The sequence below is a fragment of the Lolium rigidum genome, chromosome 6 (assembly GCF_022539505.1).
Source record: "Lolium rigidum isolate FL_2022 chromosome 6, APGP_CSIRO_Lrig_0.1, whole genome shotgun sequence".
NCBI lineage: Eukaryota > Viridiplantae > Streptophyta > Magnoliopsida > Poales > Poaceae > Lolium > Lolium rigidum.
Genome location: NC_061513.1, coordinates 306,253,140 through 306,276,795, shown reverse-complemented (window position 1 = coordinate 306,276,795; position 23,656 = coordinate 306,253,140). Strand labels below are relative to the sequence as shown.

The 23,656-nt window shown below is 42.6% G+C and overlaps 1 protein-coding gene and 1 long non-coding RNA gene across 2 annotated transcripts; both read left to right on the top strand.

The window, feature by feature from the left end:
* Positions 1-5,584: 5,584 nt before the first annotated feature.
* Positions 5,585-21,016, top strand: LOC124666506 (bidirectional sugar transporter SWEET16-like). The gene is made up of 6 exons (XM_047203857.1): positions 5,585-5,678; positions 5,755-5,791; positions 5,900-6,113; positions 19,501-19,665; positions 20,633-20,752; positions 20,828-21,016. Exons 1-6 carry the CDS (start codon positions 5,645-5,647, stop codon positions 21,014-21,016), a joined length of 759 nt encoding a protein of 252 aa, XP_047059813.1. The 5' UTR covers positions 5,585-5,644.
* Positions 8,944-10,237, top strand: LOC124666508. The gene is made up of 3 exons (XR_006990909.1): positions 8,944-8,989; positions 9,250-9,599; positions 9,994-10,237. It is a non-coding gene; the product is annotated as an uncharacterized LOC124666508 (long non-coding RNA).
* Positions 21,017-23,656: the final 2,640 nt, after the last annotated feature.

The following is a 23,656-nucleotide window of genomic DNA, read 5'->3' as shown; positions in this document are numbered from 1 at the left end:
AGCGTTCATGTGCATCTAATCTTATTATATGGGTAAGCATTGAATCGGAGTTTGAAATCTTGTATCCTTGTCTCTTTGCCTCATTTCCATGATCTGCAGGTACCCATATCATTTAGATCGATCAAGGGAAGAGGTGGGATAAGTGGAGAATGGCGTGCTACCGTGAAACCTCAGTGACAGAAAGGGGAAAGTAACGGTGCATGTTTAGTGATTCATTCGGGATCATGGCACAATCATCTAGATTAATGTTTTGGTCTGTATTCATATGCTTAACAATTGTTATTGCTTGTGGCCGTGAGGACAGTTTTTGGACCAAGAGGCTCTTGTCACCTCTGGCTTTAGGGACAAGAGTATTTACAGATGTGCTACTCACAAATATCTTATCTCTATTTTATTTGTTACACATTTGCGCTTCAATTATATATGTATGCATAGCGGCAGGAGAAATCTTAACCCTGGCATATTTCCATCAATGAACACAACCTCCTTAAAAGTAAACTAGATTGGTCGGGTAAACATAAAATCAAATTAACTTGCAAGTCCTGTAGACGTTTCCTTTACACACCATTTTAGCAGTTCTTCCCAAGGTTCGATTAAACCTACGTCTACTAGGGAAAAAGCTTATCATACTACAATCTGTAATCTGGATCGAAGGTATCAATGCCATGTGGTTTTATGATGGTAATATAGTAACATCGACCATGTGTTACTTCACCTCTATAGGCTCATAGGGACACACCTTAGTGTAATGAACATGTGTATTGATGGCAAGAGATGGTAGAAACCTTGTACAGATCTTTAGAGTTGCAATAGGAAGGTTTATATGACCGGGGACCTTAGAACTTAAAGCAATAGTTGAACATTTATGTGTTAATGAATCCCTAGTTGGCTCACTTAAATGGCATAGGGCCCAATCATTAGAGTTGTGTTTGCTCATGCTTGTGGCTACACCTATTTTAGGCTCTGTAGACGAGCATAAAACTTCACAAAATATTTACCATGCTTTTCCAGAAATCCTTGTGCTATGAATTCTATGCCGCCTCCGGGAACACTTGCTCATATAAGAACACACCCAAACTTGTACTCTTACTGAACATAGTAGTTTGCTTTCTATGAAAAGAGTAGTTACTTTACTTGCTAATTACCATATACCAACATTTACTTTACTTGTTATTTACTTTCTCGCAAACTATACATAAAATACAAATCCTTGCATCGTTCATTGTTTACTTCATTGAATTTGCTAAACAATACCTTCAACTCCTCATGGGTTCGACAACGTATTTTTTTATTTGAAAGGTACTACAATTGATCCCCTACACTTGTAGGTTATCACCACCTCCTGTCCCTCCACATCACGCGTTGACGCCCCCAACGACAACATCAAGGCCAACAACCACAAGTGCCTCATGGTAAAAATCTTTGAGGTTACCTCTCCTCCCAAAACCACCGCTTAATCGAATATATCTTTGATGGATGATGCATAGAGGCTCAATCTAAAAGTTGAGGTGGTTCATTTGGATAAAATCTTGTCTAACAAGGAAGGTGAGACCAAAAGGCATCTTGAGGCTCTCATGAACCAACTAGGTGAAGTACACTATCTTCTTGATGGAAAAAACAAGCCATATGGATGATGATTAGTCATGAACATGATGTGCTGGTGATACTGCTTCATTATCTCAAGCTCCCAAGGAAGAGAAAGTCTCATAACTTGGATAACCTCCAACATGGGTGGGGTGTTGGCAGCCGTTGGGTGCCCCAGAGGTGTCAAATACATCGCACAAAAGATACAGGGACACTGAAAGTGCTGATTGCAGGTCCTTAAGGATCATGAGCCGCGTGCCATCGATTTTCCTCGTAGACCCAACATGTGCACTGGTGGAAAATAGGCTAACTGTGGCGCACCAAATTTCAATTCTATGGCGCATATTCAGGTCGCCACATTTGCCACGTGACTAGTATTTGAATTTTGTGGCGCATATGTACATGCGCCACCGAATTTTTGAAACTTCTGTGACGCACTAGGTCAATATTTGCCACCGAATTTTCTTAAAAATTTCTATGGCGCACCATGCTAATATGCGCCACAGAATATTTTTTTTGAATTTGTTTAAAACGTGGCGGCCAGAGATCTAGATCTGGGGCCGCCGGAATTTCACCGGTTTTTTTTTGGAATTTCACCGGAAGGTGAGTGGTTGGGTGCTGGGTGGGTTGGGTTGGGTTGGTTTGGGTGGGGTGGGGTGGGTGGAGGAGGAGGAGGCTAGCCGGCCGGAGAAGTTGGTGGAGGTGGTGGTGGAGGAGGAGGAGGAGGATGTGGTGGTGGTGGTGGCCGGAGTAGGAGGAGGAGGAGGTGGTGGTGATGGTGGCCGGAGGAGGAGGAGGAGGAGGTGCTGGTGGTCGCCGTAGGAGGAGGAGAAGGTGGTGGTGGTGGTCACCGGAGGAGGAAGCCGTAGGAGGAGGAGGGAGAAGAAGGGAGGAGGAGGAGGAGGTGGTGGTGGTGGTGGTGGAGAAGAAGGGAGGAGGTGGTGGTGGTGGGAGGAGAAGTGAGGAGAAGTGAGGAGATGGAGAAGTGGTGGAGGAGAAGCGGAGGGGGAGATTGGCGCCTCTGAAATTCAAATTTCGGGCAAAAACTTCTGTGGCGCGCCACATATTTTTTTTTCTATTTTTATTTTTACACGAAAAAATCTTTGACTTGCCGTATCTTTTTACTCTATTCGAATTTGGCGATTCTAAAAATTGTTCAACCGGGCAAACCCGGATGAATTCAGATGTAGAATTTTTAGGGAACATTTTGATATATTGTGCGTTTTTTTCGAGTTCGTATGCAACCAGAAATCCAGTTTAATGTTTTTGCAACGTAATTTTGCAAAAAAAGTCGAATTTCATGTTTGTTAATTTTTAGTGGTGCTAGATGACATAATACATGGGCACCTCAACGGAAATTATATTTTGAATTTTCTATCTATTTCTTTTTTATTTTACAGTGCTGATGCGAAGAAAAAATCCTTCAACTTTCTGTGGCTCATATGCCTACATGCGCCACAGAAAGATGAACTTATGTGGCGCATGTGGCAGATGCGCCACAGAATTCCCTTCGCCCATGTGCAGTGGTGGATCCCGCGTGGGCCCCACAAACTTTCTGTGACGCACGTGTGCACATGCGCCACTGAATTGCCAATTTCTGTGGCGCACCAACTGCAAATGCGCACTATGGAGGATTAATTTGCATGCGCCACAGAAATAATTTTATGGAGCATGCACGTTTTAGTGCGTCACAGATGGTATTTCTATCTATAAGCAGCGGTGGAGCTTGGACCCAATTCATGGGCGGGCTAAACAACTATCATGAGCTGATATATCACGGAAAATGAGCAAATAGAGTGTACAAATTGGATATATTACGAGGCAAGGTGCAAGAGCTGGGCGGGCCATGGCCTTGTTTTGTTTCAACTAAGCTCCGCCACTGCCTATAAGGATTTTCCTACTAGTGGTTGGACCCAAACACGTAGAAAATGGCTTAAGAAGAGAGAATCGATCAAACAATGTTGTTTGTCACAATCCTACCCGAAAGAGCGGTTGTTATTTGTCATTTTCGTCAACAACACCACTGCTCCAAATGTGATTTTTTTTTGTCATTTTCTAAGATATACTGGTTTGTTTATCAGTGGCAAATCCCCGCAAGCTGCCCTTTGCAGTGACCCTAATAGAAAGACGAGGTGGTTTGCATGGGAGGTTTGGAGTTAGGCTAGGGTTTAATGGTTGTATATTTAGGACCGAGTATACGAGCCTTTTGGGACAACGTGGTTTCAAGGGTCCAAATATTAACCACTATGCAACGTGGCATAGTCACATTGGATACATACAAATTGTTCTAATCATGTCCTATGTGAATATGTGATACACATAGTATGTGTATCCTTAGATAAGCACATCATATATTGTTTGGTTCCGTATCTTTATGTGTGATGTGAGGCACCGTGTCTGACATGAATTCATGATTAGTTACGCATGGTGACATGATGTGCACTTTTTTGTTGAAAGGCTAAACCCTGTCGTAGTTACAATCAAAAAAGAAGGTGGATGGCAGCTAGAAAGGCTGGGCACGATACCACAGTTGGTGACTGCAGTTTTATGCCAATGAAGAAGGGAACACGGTACCAGCGTCGGTGATGGAGGGAAGCCCTATGAATGAAGAAGGTCCATCCAATTCGCGAATGCCGGAAAAATATATTGGTACGACCATTGCCCACCTCAATGAATACATAGAGCAACTGCCCAACGAGCTATAATTTGGTGATAAGGTTCCTCCTCATGAAGTCATCATCAGATCATACTGACGCAGGTGATCCGCCTAAAGGGCGGTGGTGCCACAAATGGATGTTGAGAGCCTCTAGTATCTTAGCCATCTCCCTGGAAGAAAACTCATTGTGGGTCCTAGGATTAAAAGGTGAAAGTTGTTTCTTACCGCTCTTCTCGCCCAGGTTAATTTGCCAGAGTCTGACGGTGGCAATGAACTGTGTTATGATTCATGTGGCCATTGAGTTGGACTGTTAAGTGCTGACCAATGCTCTCGACATCACAAAGTTTGATCGCTCTGACATTGAGTCCTAGGATGATGACTAGACTTAATTTCAAGTCGTGTTCGTTTAATTTACATCATCGTGAATGTAGTAAATCTTCTCATCCCATGGCAACGGACGTTTTTGGGTCGATGCTGTACCACACAACGATGTAAGTGGTTTCATGGTCAGCGATTCAACTGCGTCCACTGTCTAATGGATTGCGACCGTTCTATGAAAAAAAATTGTTCAGAGATATCCGAGTGGTGAAACGTGATACACCGAGAAGGCGTGTGAAGATTTACACAATTGTTGACAAATTCTTTTATGCTTTCCTCCTTCCTACTAGAGTATTGCGGATGGGAAAGTCAATCTGTACTTGGATGGTTAGGAGGGCAGTGATAGGTCCTATCTACCAAAGATTTGACGTTTCGTGTCTCATAAACGATGGAATATTCTTTAGTGGGAGGCGACATTCGATAGCGAGGCACATGTGGAGACTTCGTCAATCTCCAGACCCGTTAGATCAGTTTCTAGACTCAGTCTCTTAGAGGTGGTCCATAAGGTTAGATTGTGCGTGCGTGCTTTTATAGGGTGAATATATATACGTATTTGGGAACGGATGCGCCTGTACTGTGTTTTCGGAAAAAACACAACTGTGCGGTGTTATGTAATGTACTTAATTCAAGAAAGGGTTCTCGATTGGAAAGAAAATTAGTCAACTTAGAAATAATTAGGCACTAAGGACAGCAAGTACAGTAGGCAAAGATAATGAGAGCAAATACAAAAGGTATATATCATCATATATAAACACGCAAGAAATACAAGAAATAAACAAGCATAACGATATCTGCCTTTTAGTCAACTGAATCTGCAAGGCCGGTGAAATATTATTTTCTTGTGTTCCACGAGGCCCAGCTTTAATTCGTAACCGTCTGTCTCCCTCATCCAGCACCGGCTGGCCCTGTGCTTTGATCTCCTTATTAAGGACGATGCACCCCACGCTGGATAGGTAAGTAGCTGACCCGATCATCCTTTTAGTTTGGATCACGTGCTTCTTCGTTGTCCCTTCCGCGGTGCGCGCCATGGATTCTACTATGTTCATCATCGGCATCATAGGTACGAACATGAACATGCAATAAAAGTCTCTCTCCCTCTCTCGCTCTCACCATTCAGCTTCTTTGCGTGTTGGCAGGAAACATCATCTCGGTTTTGGTCTTCGTTTCTCCCATGTACGTATGAGCTGCGCTAACCATCGATCACATGCACCCATTTCGACTGTTAGAAGAGTATCTATTGTGTTCTAATTGTTGCTTACATGGACACATATGCATGGGCAGCCCGACCTTCTGGAGGATCGTGAGAACCAAGTCGACGGAGGAGTTCGAGCCGGCGCCGTACGTGCTCACGCTGCTCAACTCGCTGCTATGGCTCTACTACGGCGTCACCAAGCCGGACGGCCTCCTCATCGCCACCGTCAACGGTTTTGGGACCGTCATGGAGACCATCTATGTCGTCCTCTTCCTCGTCTACGCCGCCGATCATGCCGCAAGGGTGAGCCCAGCACCGACATGGTTGACAAAACTGATTTGTGTTTAGAAACATTTATGTTTTCGTACATCCGTTTTACACCTAAATGGTGAATACATAACTACTATATTAAACCTTAACAAATATCTTTTTTCTCCTAATTTTGGAATGGTTAGAGGATTAACCTGCTGCTGACACGTAAGGCTTTGGTGCTCTGTGTTTTCTTTGTGTGGATTGATTTGGTGCTCCTTAAAATTTCCGCCAAAGCTGAGACGAATTTTGGAAGGGCTCTTTTCTATCTTGGTGCATCGGCGTTGGCTGTTCTAGGACTTCCGCCATGTGCTTGTAGCTGAAGGACCTGTGGGACACTGTTTTCTTGCAGCAGATCTGCTCCCTTGTCGTACGCCCGTGGTATAGCTCACTACGGGAAAATCTAGTTTTGCTGTGTTGGCAAAAAACACGGCAAAGCTGTCTCGGAACACAGCAAAGCAAACGCCGTGTGGCGACACACGGTAAAGACCACACGGCAAAAAACAGCTCGGCAAAGGTGCTTTGCCGTGTGCCTACCTGTCCGGAACACGGCAAAAGCTTTGCCGTGTGCCTAACTGCCCGGTACACAGCAAAAAATAATTTGACGGTTTCCCTAGTTAACTGACGGTGGCACGTCCCACGGACTTTGCCGTGTGCGTCTCTTCCAATAACACGGCAAAGCTAGATTCCAGAAATAAAAAAAATAGAGAAGCGCCGCCCGCAGGCGACGACCCCCGCTGCCGTTCTCGCTCGCCGCCGGTCTTGGAGGTGCGGCGCCGGAGGCCAGAGGGCTGCAGGCATGAGCTCACCGCCGTACTTAGGTGCTGCTGCGCGCTTGGCCTCATCCGAGTGCACGTGCTCGCCGGCCATGAGGAAGTCGTCGGAGAGGAGCCGCCGCAGGTCACCGAGAGGAGCCGCTGGATGCAGAAACGCGATGGGGCTCTCCCTCGACGTCTTGTTGGCCTGGCCTGCTGGGAGGCGGCGGACTTCGGCCTGGAGGACATGGCCACGCGACGGCCGTGGGAGGTGCGTGAGGCGGACGTGCTCGCCGGCGGGGATGACCCAGGCTTCACCCGGCCGTGGAGGGGCGAGATGCATCTGCGCGCGGTAGTTGGGATCTCGTCCAAGTCCGGCGGCGGCGCGTTTGAGGCAGAGGCGGAGGAGATTGGAGGTGGGTGGGTGAGCGATGGTCTCGTCCTGAGTTTGTGCATAGGAAGAGATAAGGCACAGGCTATTCTTCAGCTTTGAGCCTTTTGAGCTGTCCACCGGGGAGAGAGCGGAAAAGAAAAGAAAAGAAATGGAAGTAGAGAGGACGGAGAGGAGAGAGAACGAGCGAAGAGATCACGACTGTTGATTCTTAATCGATCCAATGACGCGGAGGCACGATCCGTGGGAGTTTCATTTCGGCCAATCAGGAACTACGGTCTTTGCCGAGTGTCTGGAAAAACACACGGCAAAGCTTTCGTTCTGTCACGGCGCCGTTTCGTTGGACCACAGTTGCCACGTGTCTCATTGTTTTGCTGAGTATATATTGTTTGCCGTGTGTTTTTAGATCTTTGCCGAGTAGTTCCTCTTTGCCGTGTGCTTTTCAAAATTTTGCCGTGTGTTTTTTTTTTGCCGTGTGTTTCTAAAATTTTCGCCGAGTATTTTTTCTTTGCTGTGTGTTTTTTGGCAAACACACGGCAAAGCTACTCTTTGCCGTGTTCCGTAGCAATATGCACTCAGCAAACAATTTTGTACACGGCAAAAACAAATTTTCCCGTAGTGGCTCCACAATCGACAGCTAGATTGTTTGGCCACGTATTAGATTTTAGATTTGTTCTTTGCTCCAGTCAGTTAGCTTTTTGCTAGGTCAAAGCGGTGGAACATACCCCACTTTCCTCAATTTTCCTTTCTTCTTCCTAGGGAGAATCGGGAGCATATCTCCCGTTAAGCCCTCTTCCCTCAACTACCCTCCCCTGCCAGGCTGCCACCATTCCCCCCATCCAACGTCTACTCTGATCTAGCGGCGGAGGGAGAGGAACTTGGAGCGACAGCCGGCGGCATGGGTCGTCGAGCTCATGTGATTGGCGATGGTCGGCGGTGTCGGAGGGGAATGGGCAAAAGAGACCGACGTGGTGCCGGCCAGAACTTCCGCATCCGCCTCGGACGACGACAACCGCCAACCGCAGCGCCATCGATGGGATGGCTACCCCGCGGCAGTGGTGGTGGCGCTCGACGTGTAGACGTCCAAGCCGGCGCCGTGCAGGAGTGCCGTAGGAGGCTGCTCTAGAGCACCCCAATCTCCTCCCCACCTGGCCCGCTCGCCGCTCCCAGTTTCTTCCCGAGCGTGACGAAGGCGTCAATGGGCTTCGTCCAGCGTGCGCGTGTGATCCGGCGAGCCGCCCCCTGTTCCTTCCGTGGGTGCGTCACTGTGGACCTCCTCAGGCGCCGCACCGGCAGGGAGTTTCACCGGTGCGCCGCCCTTGACCTAGCCAGCTTGTCGCTCCCGCTCGCCGCCTCACCAACAAGTTTCCCCTGAGGTTCACCATGGCTGCTCCAAACTACCGAGTGCATTGCTCCAGGCTCCCGAGCATGCCGTTCCGCATCTCCATCGAGCTAGGCTGCCGACAGGTACTTCCGTGAATGCTGGCCCCAATTATCCCCTGCCATAGCGAGTTCCCCTGTCCGGATCTCTTTGTTGTCGGCTCTCCCCTGCCCAACTCCCTGTGACCGCCGGCCGTGGCGTGGGTTGCTGCATCGCCTCACTTGGACGGCGGCCCCCCACCACGCTGGTTGGTCTGCAGTGTGGGCTCTGGCTGCGCTGGACGACGATTGGAACTATGTCGTCCCCTCCCAGCAATGAGCCTGTTCTTCACTTCGTACTAGAGGTGAGCCTGTTAATTAATTTCCCCATTGTTTACTGGTTTGAACTGAAACTTGGACGCACATATGTGTATTATAGATTTTTTCGAGATTAAGAATTGGAGCTGTATGATAGATTTTTTGTCCCACCAATTCTTGGAAATTGAAACACTGTGTTAACAATAGCAGCAATTGGATATCCTCTTATGTTATAAGACACGAACTTGTAATTCTGATTATATCCTTAGGTGCAAAAATTTCTTCTGATACATCATTTTCTTTTCAGTTTTACATGGAGTAATTTTAGAGTGGAGTAATTTCAGAGAATAAGGATTGCGTGTTATGCTGCAGTCTGCGGAACTCAAAATTGACATAGTGAAGAAGCAGAACACGTTCCTGATTCAGCATACTGCAAAGACGGTTCCCATGCCTTTGCACTACCTACACATGCAGTTGATTACAGACTATTATTTCTGTGATGGTTTGATCAAGGAGTATTTTCAAGTTGCTGCTTTGAAAGATGAGGAGGATAAATCAAAACTCCAGGATCACTCTATGACTATGCTATATTTTCTGATAATGTCCTTGCAGCCTCGGTAGTTGTCAGATGAACTACCACACATGCCAAGCAACCAGGTAAGCATATGTTCCACATTGTCGCTGACACTTTTTTTTTCTGTAGAATATCAATGGGTGCACATGTGCTGGACTAACAGTGATATCCGTGCCTTTTAGTTCTTGAGTACTAACAAATATTTCTCCTGAACAAAAATCTCTATTGTTTCTTGAAAGTATTTTTTCTACTTCCCATTCTTGGGCATGCAGCTTCTTTGTGTCATTATTTAAAAAGTGTGGCATTTATGTCCATTCTAATAAAGATTGCTCTTAGAGATTATGATACTTAATGAGATGTTTCTACCCATTAGTTTAGACCCTGAAACTTTTTTTCCTTTGGTTAATTGATCTTCATGCCAATAAAATACTGCGCAAAGTGTATCCTGGATACTTATTGGGATTTTTTTGCTGCTAGGTGTGCGTTGCATATTCAATCTTGCAAAGAGAATGGCTGAACTGTCTGATACAGAATATTCAAATAAATCAATCAATTGAATTTTCAGCAAATACAATCTTGTGATTCTTGAAAAGCCAACTGGTCTTTTCTCTCATCCTACAAAACAATTCCTCCTGGATAGTTCTTTATGCTGTCATATACCTCACATTGGTCCAGTTTCCTTTCGTTGCATGAAGAGGTAATTTTTCTCCATGTTAACTATATGTTCAGCACATTATTATCATATTTAGTCTCCTGGAAATTTTCGTTTATTATAGTCATTGCTATTGCTATTTCGCATGTAACTGAAATTTCTATTAAAATTTTTGCCTAGGTCCTCAGAAAGTGTGAATTCTATGGACCAACTCAAATGTTTACATATAACATATTAGCTAAACCAGTTCCCTTGTGTACACGTATACGGGTCTACAGTATAGATTCTGATGCAATGTGTCCTGTTTTATTTTACATTTCCCATAAATGCTGATGCGGTTTCTTCTTTTTGATAGTAAATGGTAATCCAAAATTTCTTAAAGCATTGCTTATTTGTTCTCTTACAATGGAAATAACATCACATGAGAGGTGCCCTCAGACTTTTGCAGACTGACAAATATGATAACTTATGTCTCATTCATGTTTAATTAGTAAATTTCTTGCTACAGTGTGATACGTCTCCAACGTATCGATAATTTCTTATGTTCCATGCTACTTTATTGATGATATCTACATGTTTTATGCACATTATATGTCGTATTTACGCATTTTCTGGAACTAACCTATTAACAAGATGCCGAAGAGCCGATTCGTTGTTTTCTGCTATTTTTGGTTTCAGAAATCCTAGTAACGAAATATTCTCGGAATTGGACGAAATCAACGCCCAGGGTCCTATTTTTGCACGAAGCTTCCAGAAGACCGAAGGAGAGTCGAAGTTGGGCCACGAGGTGGCGACACCACAGGGCGGCGCGGCCGGGCCCCGGCCGCGCCGACCTATGGTGTGGGCCCCTCGTGCCGCCTCTTGACCTGCCCTTCCGCCTACTTAAAGCCTCCGTCGCGAAACCCCCAGCATCGAGAGCCACGATACGGAAAACCTTCCGGAGACGCCGCCGCCGCGAATCCCATCTCGGGGGATTCGGGAGATCGCCTCCGGCACCTCGCCGGAGAGGGGATTCATCTCCCGGAGGACTCTACACCGCCATGGTCGCCTCCGGAGTGATGAGTGAGTAGTTCACCCCTGGACTATGGGTCCATAGCAGTAGCTAGATGGTCGTCTTCTCCTAATTGTGCTTCATTGTTGGATCTTGTGAGCTGCCTAATATGATCAAGATCATCTATCTGTAATACTATATGTTGTGTTTGTCGGGATCCGATGAATAGAATGCTATGTTATGGTGATTATCAATCTATTGTTTATGTGTTGTTTATGATCTTGCATACTCTCCGTTATTAGTAGAGGCTCTGGCCAAGTTTTTGCTCTTAACTCCAAGAGGGAGTATTTATGCTCGATAGTGGGTTCATGCCTTCATTGACACCTGGACAGAGTGACGTAAAGTTCTAAGGTTGTGATGTGCTGTTGCCACTAGGGATAAAACATTGATTCTATGTCTAAGGATGTAGTTGTCGATTACATTACGCACCATACTTAATGCAATTGTCCGTTGCTTTGCAACTTAATACCGAATGGGGTTCGGATGATAACCTCGAAGGTGGACTTTTTAGGCATAGATGCAGTTGGATGGCGGTCTATGTACTTTGTCGTAATGCCCAATTAAATCTCACTATATTTATCATATCATGTATATGCATTGTTATGCCCTTCTCTATTTGTTAATTGCCCGACTGTAATTTGTTCACCCAACATGCTTTTATCTTATGGGAGAGACACCTCTAGTGAACTGTGGACCCCGGTCCTATTCTTTACATCGCATACAATCTACTGCAATACTTGTTTTACTGTTTTCTTGCAAACAATCATCTTCCACACAATACGGTTAATCCTTTGTTACGGCAAGCCGGTGAGATTGACAACCTCACTCGTTTCGTTGGGGCAAAGTACTTTGGTTGTGTTGTGCAGGTTCCACGTTGGCGCCGAATCCCCGGTGTTGCGCCGCATCACATTTCGCCACCATCAACCTTCAACGTGCTTCTTGGCTCCTCCCTGGTTCGATTAAACATTGGTTTCTTTCGAGGGAAAACTTGCCACTGTGCGCATCATACCTTCCTCTTGGGGTTCCCAACGGACGTGTACATCTACGCGCATCAAGCCTCGTTTTCCGGCGCCGTTGCCGGGGAGATCAAGACACGCCGCAAGGGGAGTCTCCACTTCCCAATCTCTTTACTTTGTTTTTGTCTTGCTTTATTTTATTTACTACTTTGTTTGCTGCACCTAAACAAAACAAAAAAAAATTAGTTGCTAGTTTTACTTTATCTACTGTCTTGTTCTCTATATCAAAAACACAAAAAAATTAGTTACTTGTCTTTACTTTATTTGCCTAGTTTACTTTTTGCTTATTTCATCATGCTTAATCCTAAGTTTACTTTGGAAAAGATACCGGTAGGACGAGGGTGTATCATTGGAAGAGATAATATAGAAGAATTTTTCACCCATGTTAGTATGGATGAAGATTTTGAAGATATACCATTATTAAAAACTGCTCCCACTTATGAAAGTGCTTCACTCGTTTGATACACATGTTAGAAGCTAGATTTGTTAATCTCAATCTCATAATACAACATATGTTTCTTACACTTTCGGATATGGAGATGAGAGAAAAGAGAAATTTTGTTTTAAAAGTCCTTGTTAGAGAATTTGAGGATATAGTTAAAGAAGCTAGAATTTTTTTTATTAAGCATAAGAGGCTTGGTTTCTTTCCTAATTTTAAACAAATACTTGAAAAGATGGATATGGATAGAATTAAGTATACTAATAATGTTAATGATGGTGGGGAGATCAAAGCACCAATACCATGTAAACTCCTAGCTATGAATGATGCACTAGAAAATAACTATGCTTGGCTTGTTTCTGATGAGAATAGCAAGCCTAAGACTAATGAAAAGGGAGACGCTAAAACTTATGTATCCAATATACTATGCTTGGTTGAGAAAATTCCAAACCCCGCTGAAGATGCTTCATCTCTTGATGTTACTTGATTTACACTTTCTGCGCCTAGCTGAAAGGCGTTAAAGAAAAGCGCTTATGGGAGACAACCCATGTTTTTACTACAGTACTTTATTTTATATTTGAGTCTTGGAAGTTGTTTACTACTGTAGCAACCTCTCCTTATCATGTTTTTGTGCCAAGTAAAGTTTCTATGTCAAAGTTGATGTTATATTTGGGATCGCTGCGCAGAAACAGCATTGCTGTCTGTCACGAATCTGGGCACAAGTCTCTGTAGAAAATTCGAAAAAATCTGCCAATTTACGAGCGTGATCCTCAGATATGTACGCAACTTTCATTAGTTTTGAGTTTTTCCATTTGATCAAGTCTGGTGCCATTTTAAAATTCGTCTTTACGAACTGTTCTGTTTTTGACAGATTCTGCCTTTTATTTCGCATTGTCATATTTGCTATGTTGGATGAATTTCTTTGATCCATTAATGTCCAGTAGCTTTGTGCAATGTCCAGAAGTGTAAAAAATGTTTGTGTCACCTCTAAATATGTGAATTATTAATTGTGCACTAACCCTCTAATGAGTTTGCTTGAAGTTTGGTGTGAAGGAAGTTTTCAAGGGTCAAGAGAGGAGTATGATATACTATGATCAAGAGGAGTGAAAGCTCTAAGCTTGGGGATGCCCCCGTGGTTCATCCCTGCATATTTTAAGAAGACTCAAGCGTCTAAGCTTGGGGATGCCCAAGGCATCCCCTTCTTCATCGACAACATCATCAGGTTCCTCCCCTGAAACTATATTTTTATTCAATCACATCTTGTGTTCTTTGCTTGGAGCGTCGGTTTGTTTTTGTTTTTGTTTGAATAAAATGTATCCTAGCATTCACCTTGTGGGAGAGAGACACGCTCCGTTGTTGCATATGGACAAATATGTCCTTAGGCTTTACTCATAATGTTCAAGGCGAAGTTTCTTCTTCGTTAAATTGTTATATGGTTGGAATTGGAAAATGCTACATGTAGTAATTCTAAAATGTCTTGGATAATGTGATACTTGGCAATTGTTGTGCTCATGTTTAAGCTCTTGCATCATATACTTTGCACCCATTAATGAAGAAATACATAGAGCTTGCTAAAATTTGATTTGCATATTTGGTCTCTCTAAGGTCTAGATAATTCTAGTGTTGAGTTTTGAACAACAAGGAAGACGGTGTAGAGTCTTATAATGTTTACAATATGTCTTTTATGTGAGTTTTGCTGCACCGGTTCATCCTTGAGTTTGCTTCAAATAACCTTGCTAGCCTAAACCTTGTATCGAGAGGGAATACTTCTCATGCATCCAAAATCCTTGAGCCAACCACTATGCCATTTGTGTCCACCATACCTACCTACTACATGGTATTTCTCCGCCATTCCAAAGTAAATTGCTTGAGTGCTACCTTTAAAATTCCATCATTTACCTTTGCAATATATAGCTCATGGGACAAAATAGCCTTAAAAACTATCGTAGTATTGAATATGTACTTATGCACTTTATATTTTATTAAGTTGCTTGTTGTGCGATAACCATGCTTCTGGGGACGCCATCAATTACTCTTTATTGAATATCATGTGAGTTGCTATGCATGTCCGTCTTGTCTGAAGTAAGAGGGATCTACCACCTTAATGGTTGGAGCATGCATATTGTTAGAGAAGAACATTGGGCCGCTAACTAAAGCCATGAATCATGGTGGAAGTTTCAGTTTGGACATATATCCTCAATCTCATATGAGAATAATAATTGTTGCTACATGCTTATGCATTAAAGAGGAGTCCATTATCTCGTTGTCCATGTTGTCCCGGTATGGATGTCTAAGTTGAGAATAATCAAAAGCGAGAAATCCAAAATGCGAGCTTTCTCCTTAGACCTTTGTACAGGCGGCATGGAGGTACCCCTTTGTGACACTTGGTTGAAACATGGCATTGCAAAGATCCGGTAGTCCAAGCTAAGTAGGACAAGGTGCGGGCACTATTAGTATACTATGCATGAGGCTTGCAACTTGTAAGATATAATTTACATAACTCATATGCTTTATTACTACCGTTGACAAAATTGTTTCATGTTTTCAAAATAAAAGCTCTAGCACAAATACAGCAATCGATGCTTTCCTCTTTGAAGGACCATTCTTTTACTTTTATTGTTGAGTCAGTTTACCTATCTCCCTCCACCTTAAGAAGCAAACACTTGTGTGAACTATGCATTGATTCCTACATACTTGCATATTGCACTTGTTATATTACTTTATGTTTACAATATCCATGAGATATACATGTTATAAGTTGAAAGCAACCGCTGAAACTTAATCTTCCTTTGTGTTGCTTCAATACCTTTACTTTGATTTATTGCTTTATGAGTTAACTCTTATGCAAGACTTATTTATGCTTGTCTTGAAGTACTATTCATGAAAAGTCTTTGCTTTATGATTCACTTGTTTACTCATGTCATTACCATTGTTTTGATCGCTGCATTCATTACATATGTTTACAAATAGTATGATCAAGATTATGATGGCATGTTACTTCAGAAATTATCTTTGTTATCGTTTTACCTGCTCGGGACGAGCAGAACTAAGCTTGGGGATGCTGATACGTCTCCAACGTATCGATAATTTCTTATGTTCCATGCTACTTTATTGATGATATCTACATGTTTTATGCACATTATATGTCGTATTTACGCATTTTCTGGAACTAACCTATTAACTAGATGCCGAAGAGCCGATTCTTCGTTTTCTCGCTGTTTTTGTTTTCGAAATCCTAGTAACGAAATATTCTCGGAATTGGACGAAATCAACGCCCGTGGTCCTATTTTGCACGAAGCTTCCGGAAGACCGAAGGAGAGTCGAAGTGGGGCCACGAGGTGGCGACACCATAGGGCGGCGCGGCCCAAGCCCTGGCCGCGCCGACCTATGGTGTGGGCCCCTCGTGCCGCCTCTTGACCTGCCCTTCCGCCTACTTAAAGCCTCCGTCGCGAAACCCCCAGTACCGAGAGCCACGATACGGAAAACCTTCCAGAGACGCCGCCGCCGCGAATCCCATCTCGGGGGATTCAGGAGATCGCCTCCGGCACCTCGCCGGAGAGGGATTCATCTCCCGGAGGACTCTACACCGCCATGGTCGCCTCCGGAGTGATGAGTGAGTAGTTCACCCCTGGACTATGAGTCCATAGCAGTAGCTAGATGGTCGTCTTCTCCTAACTGTGCTTCATTGTTGGATCTTGTGAGCTGCCTAACATGATCAAGATCATCTATCTGTAATACTATATGTTGTGTTTGTCGGGATCCGATGAATAGAGAATGCTATGTTATGGTGATTATCAATCTATTGTTTATGTGTTGTTTATGATCTTGCATGCTCTCCGTTATTAGTAGAGGCTCTGGCCAAGTTTTTGCTCTTAACTCCAAGAGGGAGTATTTATGCTCGATAGTGGGTTCATGCCTTCATTGACACCTGGGACAGTGACAGAAAGTTCTAAGGTTGTGATGTGCTGTTGCCACTAGGGATAAAACATTGATTCTATGTCTAAGGATGTAGTTGTCGATTACATTACGCACCATACTTAATGCAATTGTCTCGTTGCTTTGCAACTTAATACCGAATGGGGTTCGGATGATAACCTCGAAGGTGGACTTTTTAGGCATAGATGCGATTGGATGGCGGTCTATGTACTTTGTCGTAATGCCCAATTAAATCTCACTATATTTATCATATCATGTATATGCATTGTTATGCCCTTCTCTATTTGTTAATTGCCCGACTGTAATTTGTTCACCCAACATGCTTCTATCTTATGGGAGAGACACCTCTAGTGAACTGTGGACTCCGCTCCTATTCTTTACATCGCATACAATCTACTGCAATACTTGTTTTACTGTTTTCTTGCAAACAATCATCTTCCACACAATACGGTTAATCCTTTGTTACAGCAAGCCGGTGAGATTGACAACCTCACTGCTTCGTTGGGGCAAAGTACTTTGGTTGTGTTGTGCAGGTTCCACGTTGGCGCCGGAATCCCCGGTGTTGCGCCGCATCACATTTCGCCACCATCAACCTTCAACGTGCTTCTTGGCTCCTCCTGGTTCGATTAAACATTGGTTTCTTTCTGAGGGAAAACTTGCCACTGTGCGCATCATACCTTCCTCTTGGGGTTCCCAACGGACGTGTACATCTACGCGCATCACAGTGGCATGTGAAGAAAAACTAAATAATTTCTTAACAGAAGCAGCAAGGGTCCTATCATTGGTGAACTGTTAATGTTACAATATGTTCTCTGAAACATAGGGCTGAAAGAGAAAAATGTAAAAGTCGTTTTTTTTTTGCATCGGTACTACATAAACATTTCTGGGGGGCCATTGATGCCTTAAAAGAAAGCACACGTGAAAGTATTTGTATCCATTTACAGAACATTGTTCTGAGTCAGTTATTTTGAGATTGATTGTAATACATAGAAGCTCCTCTTATAGTGAAACAAACATGCATTTTGATAGCATGAACTCTTTTGATAGATGTAATACAATTCAATACCATGGAGACAGTAACAGCATGCATCTCTTCCAAAATATTTCAAGCATAATTTGTGGATGACAGAATACACCAGACTCAGCAATTTTCTGGTAGCACCATGCCCACCTCAAGCTTACCAGGTAAACTTCAGAAGTGCTGTGACACAAAAGTGTATAACTAACCGGCTTTCAATTAATCGAAGCAGTAGGTTTATCTGGGAGTTTTACATCTATGTGGTTCTGGATTGGTCAAATGAATGAGAACCTGCCTAAATCTTTCTCAATTAATTTGGATCGGAGGGAGTATTATTTTGCTAGGTTATTGTTACCCATGAGCATTTACCTTCGAAAAGTTATGCCTTTCTTATGTTATCCAGATTTAATTCATTGTTGATATATGAAAAGAACACCCTCACAACTTCATGGCTTGATTATTTGGAATCATATGTATTGTTCAGCTCTTCTTATAGGATGTCCAAATAAATGGACATCATTTACCAGCTTAGTGGCCATTCGTTTTCAAACTTGAGAATTGAGATACAGTCATCGCCACTTATTTAAAAGATACTTTTCAAAGGAGGAACTCCCTTTTATTTTGCCAATTGTTGAGTCTGGTATATTTTTTCAACTCTTCATCAACCATTTAGTGACATATTGTTTGACACGTGTCATTTCATTCTGCAGTTTGATCGAAGAGTGGCTCGGATTAAGCTTGACAAGGTGTTTTCACAGTAGTTTCTTTCATTAGTTCAATGTCTCCGCCACAGGGGTACCCCATAGATGAAGGTTCGGGAATTGTGTCAACTTAGTTCTCTAACAACGCATTCTCGCAGCCTCTGAAGGACTTATCTAGGAGGCTTTGTTTCGAGGGGGTATGATAGTCAGCCTAAAGTGAAAAAGGATTAGAAGTACATCAGTCAGCCTTGAAAATACAAAGCTTGCTTCTAAGTTGATAAGCTTGCAAGTTTAGTCCTGAGATGTTGTATGTATCTCCTTTTATCATTATCTTCCATTTTGTATTACATGTGACATGAATTGTTTACACATAATATGGATTATGATATGAATTTTATTAGAGGGGTTCATACATAGACTTGCAGGTTATTGCTTCGCCATTGTATTCCTTTGATGTATATATCATTGAGTTTTTAATTCTTCCTTGATAAACATATTACAAAGTTATTTCCATCTGTTTTCTACACAGCATGTTCTGAGAATAATTCATATATGTATGAATTCCATTCCTGTGTTGGAAAAACATTTAAGTCTCATGTGCCCTCTGTTATTTCTGTGTAAAGAACTTTGTAAAATCCATAGTCAAGTCTCTAATGTGCTCACTGTTTGTAAAAATAAGATAATCACTTTGATGCCTTGGATTTTCCCATGCACATTACAGTCGTAATTCAACATGATGAAAGCATCCTACATTCTTCAGCCTCTGGCTGGGCGCGGCGTGCCGCCGTGCCTGTCCCTGCTAGTATGAGTAAAAGAGAGGAGTTATCAGCAATTCAGAATTAAGGACCTAGCTCGTCCTGAATAAGTTAGTTGCTTCCCCATTCAGGAACGCAGCGCTTAAGTAAGTCCATCCTTAACTATTTAATGTACTGGTCTCAACCTCTTTCCTCCGAATTATTTCTGTTATGTCAAAATTCTTTGCCTTTTGGGTCTTATTTGGGCATCCTATTTCAGTAGAGCTGTGATGCCATGTTGAATCACGTTATCGATCTCTTATTCTTTTTTTTTGGTTATGGTTCAATAAGGAAATGTCACATAATTATATATTTGTATGTATGCACGATCTGGCTTCCTCAAAGTTTATGATCAGTTATCTTGTTACACTTTTCAGGTTAAAACCGCGAAGTTGGTGGCAACTTTGGACATTGGGTTTTTCGGATTTGTGTTCGCAACCACCAGATTTGCCATTGCCGGGCTTGACATGAAAATCATGGTTATAGGATTGATATGTGTCTGCCTCAACGTGTTCATGTACGGGTCCCCACTCACTGCCGTGGTAAAGTCATCACACATCCACAAATAAATCAGTTACCATATTTAATATTATACTTAATTATACTTGATATTAATAAAAGGCCGTGTGTATCATCATGATGCAGAAGCCGGGGTTAAACTCCCCATTTCGAAAAAAAATCAGTTACCATATTTATTTTCCTATTTAGGTTTGAAGTGCATATAGTGTCTCTATGTGTTATAAAAAAAAAGTATAGTTGCTAATTAGAATGCGGGTAATTGCAGTAGGCATACAACTGGTTTCATATAGACAAGTATAGTGAAATCTAAAAAATAGTAGTGTAAAAACTGTTCAGCAAGTTATGTTTTATGGAACTTGTTGTCTTGGTAGTGGTTGTATTATTGTTGCTATGGCTGGAATGTTGTTCCAGGACTTCTGTTTCTTAGTTTTTTTTTTTGGTTGTATGCATTCGTACTGCCATTTGGGTATTGCATTGTTGCAGAGGCTGTGTGCATTTGGTATCTCCAGGTATTAATGTATTTTCTTTATCGAAAAAAGATATAGAGCTATCAGACCTCCAAGGATAGACATCTAAGTCGTCTAGTTTTTAAAAGAGCGTATATATATAAACCAATTGTGTACTGCAACACGGCATGTGAAATATATTCCACCCAGTACTATACAAACCATGCACATGGCATGTTGAGGTGTGTATTAGTATGTCTCAGCGCCTTCCCCACTGCCAAGTCAGCAAGACACGTTCTTGCCTGAATAAATTAGGGAGCTTACGGTCTACTATACTGTCTTTTTTAGATAAAACACTACTATGCTCTAGTTCAGAATGTGCGCAAGTGCAGTGGGTCAAAAGCATGAAAATGCAGGCCTGCACGCGCTCCTCTCATCAGCATCCCTTGGAGCTGTCTTGCTGTTTCGTTAATCTTGCTGAGCACGTGAACCAAAAGCATGAATATCTAAAAATCTGCGCACTTGTCAACTTGCGGCGTAACAGAGAACAGTGATTGCCACAAGGAGCGTGGAGTACATGCCATTCTTCTTGTCCTTCTTCCTCTTCCTCAACGGGGGCGTCTGGGCTACGTATGCCATACTTGACAGAGACATCTTCCTTGGGGTAAGCATATGTCTTACTTAGCTTAACTTCATGATGAACCTTTTTTAATTAGCTTGTGAATTCTTACTTATGCAGGTCCCAAATGGAATAGGCTTCTTCTTGGGCATCATCCAACTGGGTATCTATGCCTTCTACAAGAACAGTAGGGTAAACTCTCAGGGCAGCGATGAAGCCCCAGAAGAAGGATGGCAGGCTTCTTCGGTTTCTCTTTTGGCCTCCCATGCAAGTGGTCATGGCGGGAACACTGTTTCCATTGATGTTTAATTAGCATTTGCGCATGGTGTGTTTTTTCTGTAAATTTTCTTTCACGAATGGGAGCATGAATAGAAACCGTGTCAACGTCTTTACTGTTGCAACAAAAAACGAAATAACTGGACCATATAATGAGATACGGAATGCAATATTGGTTAGGAGAAACATCGCTACTTTTACCAAACAAACAATGTTAATTCAGCCACATGGGCCTTTTAAAACTAAACTAAAACATATTTTGTTGATGGGCTGGACGGTTCAAAGCCCATATTTAACTAACTACTTCCTCCTTGGCAAAATGTAGTGCCAGATAATTTGTTTTAAGTCAAACGACCTGAAATTTGGCCAAGTATGTAGATAAAAACATCAACATCAAAGATACCAAAAAAATCATTATATTCATCATGATTTAAACATCATATGGCATACATTTTGTATTCTAGATATTCATTTTTTACATACTTAGTCAAACTTTATATCATAATGTCTATGAACCAATTAAATTTATAGATCTTTTTATAATTTATAGCGTATGTATTATTAATGTGGGAATGCACTGGTTGCACAACTACTATAGTTGAATAAGTGCTAACACTTTAACTTACTTAAGGTGTTTGAGTGTAGATTATGTGAGCATAAAGGGAATTTACAAATAACAATGGCAAGGTTGAATCTAGAAAAGCAAGGCGCAATTGTCAACATATTAAATAAAGACTTGTGGAGAAGGCGTCACCGTCACATGATTTACAAATATATTATACCTTTGGAATACTTGAACCTATATCAAAATGACAACCCATTTCCATAATCTTCCTCTTCATATGTTTCTTATTCATAAGCTTCTTCCATAGTTTTAATATTTTTGAATACCCAACTAACAACAAGTCCTCAATCCCTGTTTTGGGATACGTGAGTGGTTTCGGGTCGGTGGAAGTCTTCATTTGGTAGTTTCCACCACGTCAGTGAAAGTGTTTTCAGCTAACCTTCTGACCCTTCAGTCCAAGCTCACCAGGGGTTGGATACTTGGATTCCTTTTTTTTTTCAGAAACGGATACGTGGATGCAAAATACCTTTGGGATGGACCTTCACCAATCGGTCAACATGTTTTTGTCGAGCGTGTTGATCAGAACAAACTCAGCCTAATGCGTGATGTATTGGGCCCAACATAGCCTACATTAGCCCTGATTATTTCTAATGCTCTATCTTCATCAAGGCCATTGATAAGAGATGAAATAATAAAAGCATTGAATGTACCCAATGAATCTCTTAGTGAGAAGTATTTGGGCATGCATGTTCATTTAGGAATAACGAAGAACTAGGCTTTTAAATACCGCAAATATTGAGGATGACCAAAGGTTCAGGGTTGGATGGAAAAACTCTTGTCGACATTCGGGAAAATGGTCTTCATAAAATCGGCGGCACAAGTTGTACCTATATATCCAATGGTGTGCTTCAAAATCCATCGAGGCTTAAATTATACAGCCACGGCGGGGAGGTCTCTACTGCGGTGGATCATGTGGTTGCGTCATCGCCGAGGCTGTATAATTTAATCCGTTTGTAATATTTTTTATCGCCCGAACCTGATCGCCAAACCTAGCCGTGCGATGGCCGAACTTGCGCCGTACGATCGATGAACTATGGCATATTTTGTTTAGCGTTAAGGCTATTCTTCAAATTTACCGCCGATTTGCGAAACCCTGGGGGTTCGTCCTGGGTGGGAGAGTGGGCCATAACGCCGCCCTAGGCCCAAAGTACCACCGGCGGAAGCGGCGAAACACTATTGCCGCGTACCCTGGGGAGAGGGGAGGGCAAACGAGTGGAGATGATCTTATATATCCATTGTCATTACCTCTTTAAATACTGCGAATTGCGAATTACCAGTACAGAACGATATTTCCAGCTGTTGTTTGTTTACTCCGAATGAAAAAAAAAACTGAACCTCCATGCCCCACCAGTAGAGGTGTAAACCGATAGAATAATTTTCGACTCGAAATTGGGTGAGAGATCCATTTTAAGGTTCCCTATCAAATTTTAAATTTCTGGTGAATAAGGATATCTGATTCGAAAGTGGTGCTCCGGATAAGTAGAGGATATGGTATAGAAAATAGCATGCATATATGGATTATCCAAAATTTAATTTGAATTTAAACCGGATTATCCGATTGTGAGTCGTAAGCCAAGGCCAATCCCACAGGGTTACTAGTTATTGAATTATCGAATTCATTTGGCAAGCATGTTTATCTCTAAATTTTGGTCCCCAAAGCATGTAGACGCAGTTTCCTACCTTTACATGGCTACTACTTGACATTCTCTTGTTCCTGCCAGCTTGGCTGATGCCATCTTCCTCATCGTGTCCCCTCTCCCACCTCCGGAAACTACTACTTCACCTCCTTGGCTTGGAAGAAAGGGCTGCTGAGGAAAAAAATAATGGAGGGAGACTCGTTAGGTTCAATGGTTTGAAATATAGGTTGAGAATTTAAGAGGAAGCACACTGTAGTTGTGTGGCCGGAGAAGTTGTTGGTGCTGGTCGCAGGCACCGATGTAGTAGGCAGCTGGGGTACTGCTTGAAGATTTCATACATGTCGAAGTTGAATGGGCAGTCTAAACAAAGAAACTGAACTCGCTGACGTTTGGGGCTTCAGCTAGTGCAGT

Coding starts and splice junctions, on each gene's coding strand:
- LOC124666506 (XM_047203857.1), top strand. CDS start 5,645: ATGGATTCTACTATGTTCATCATCGGCATCATAG. Junction 5,679..5,754: donor GTTCATCATCGGCATCATAG/GTACGAACATGA, acceptor GCGTGTTGGCAG/GAAACATCATCTCGGTTTTG. Junction 19,666..20,632: donor GGTCCCCACTCACTGCCGTG/GTAAAGTCATCA, acceptor GCGGCGTAACAG/AGAACAGTGATTGCCACAAG.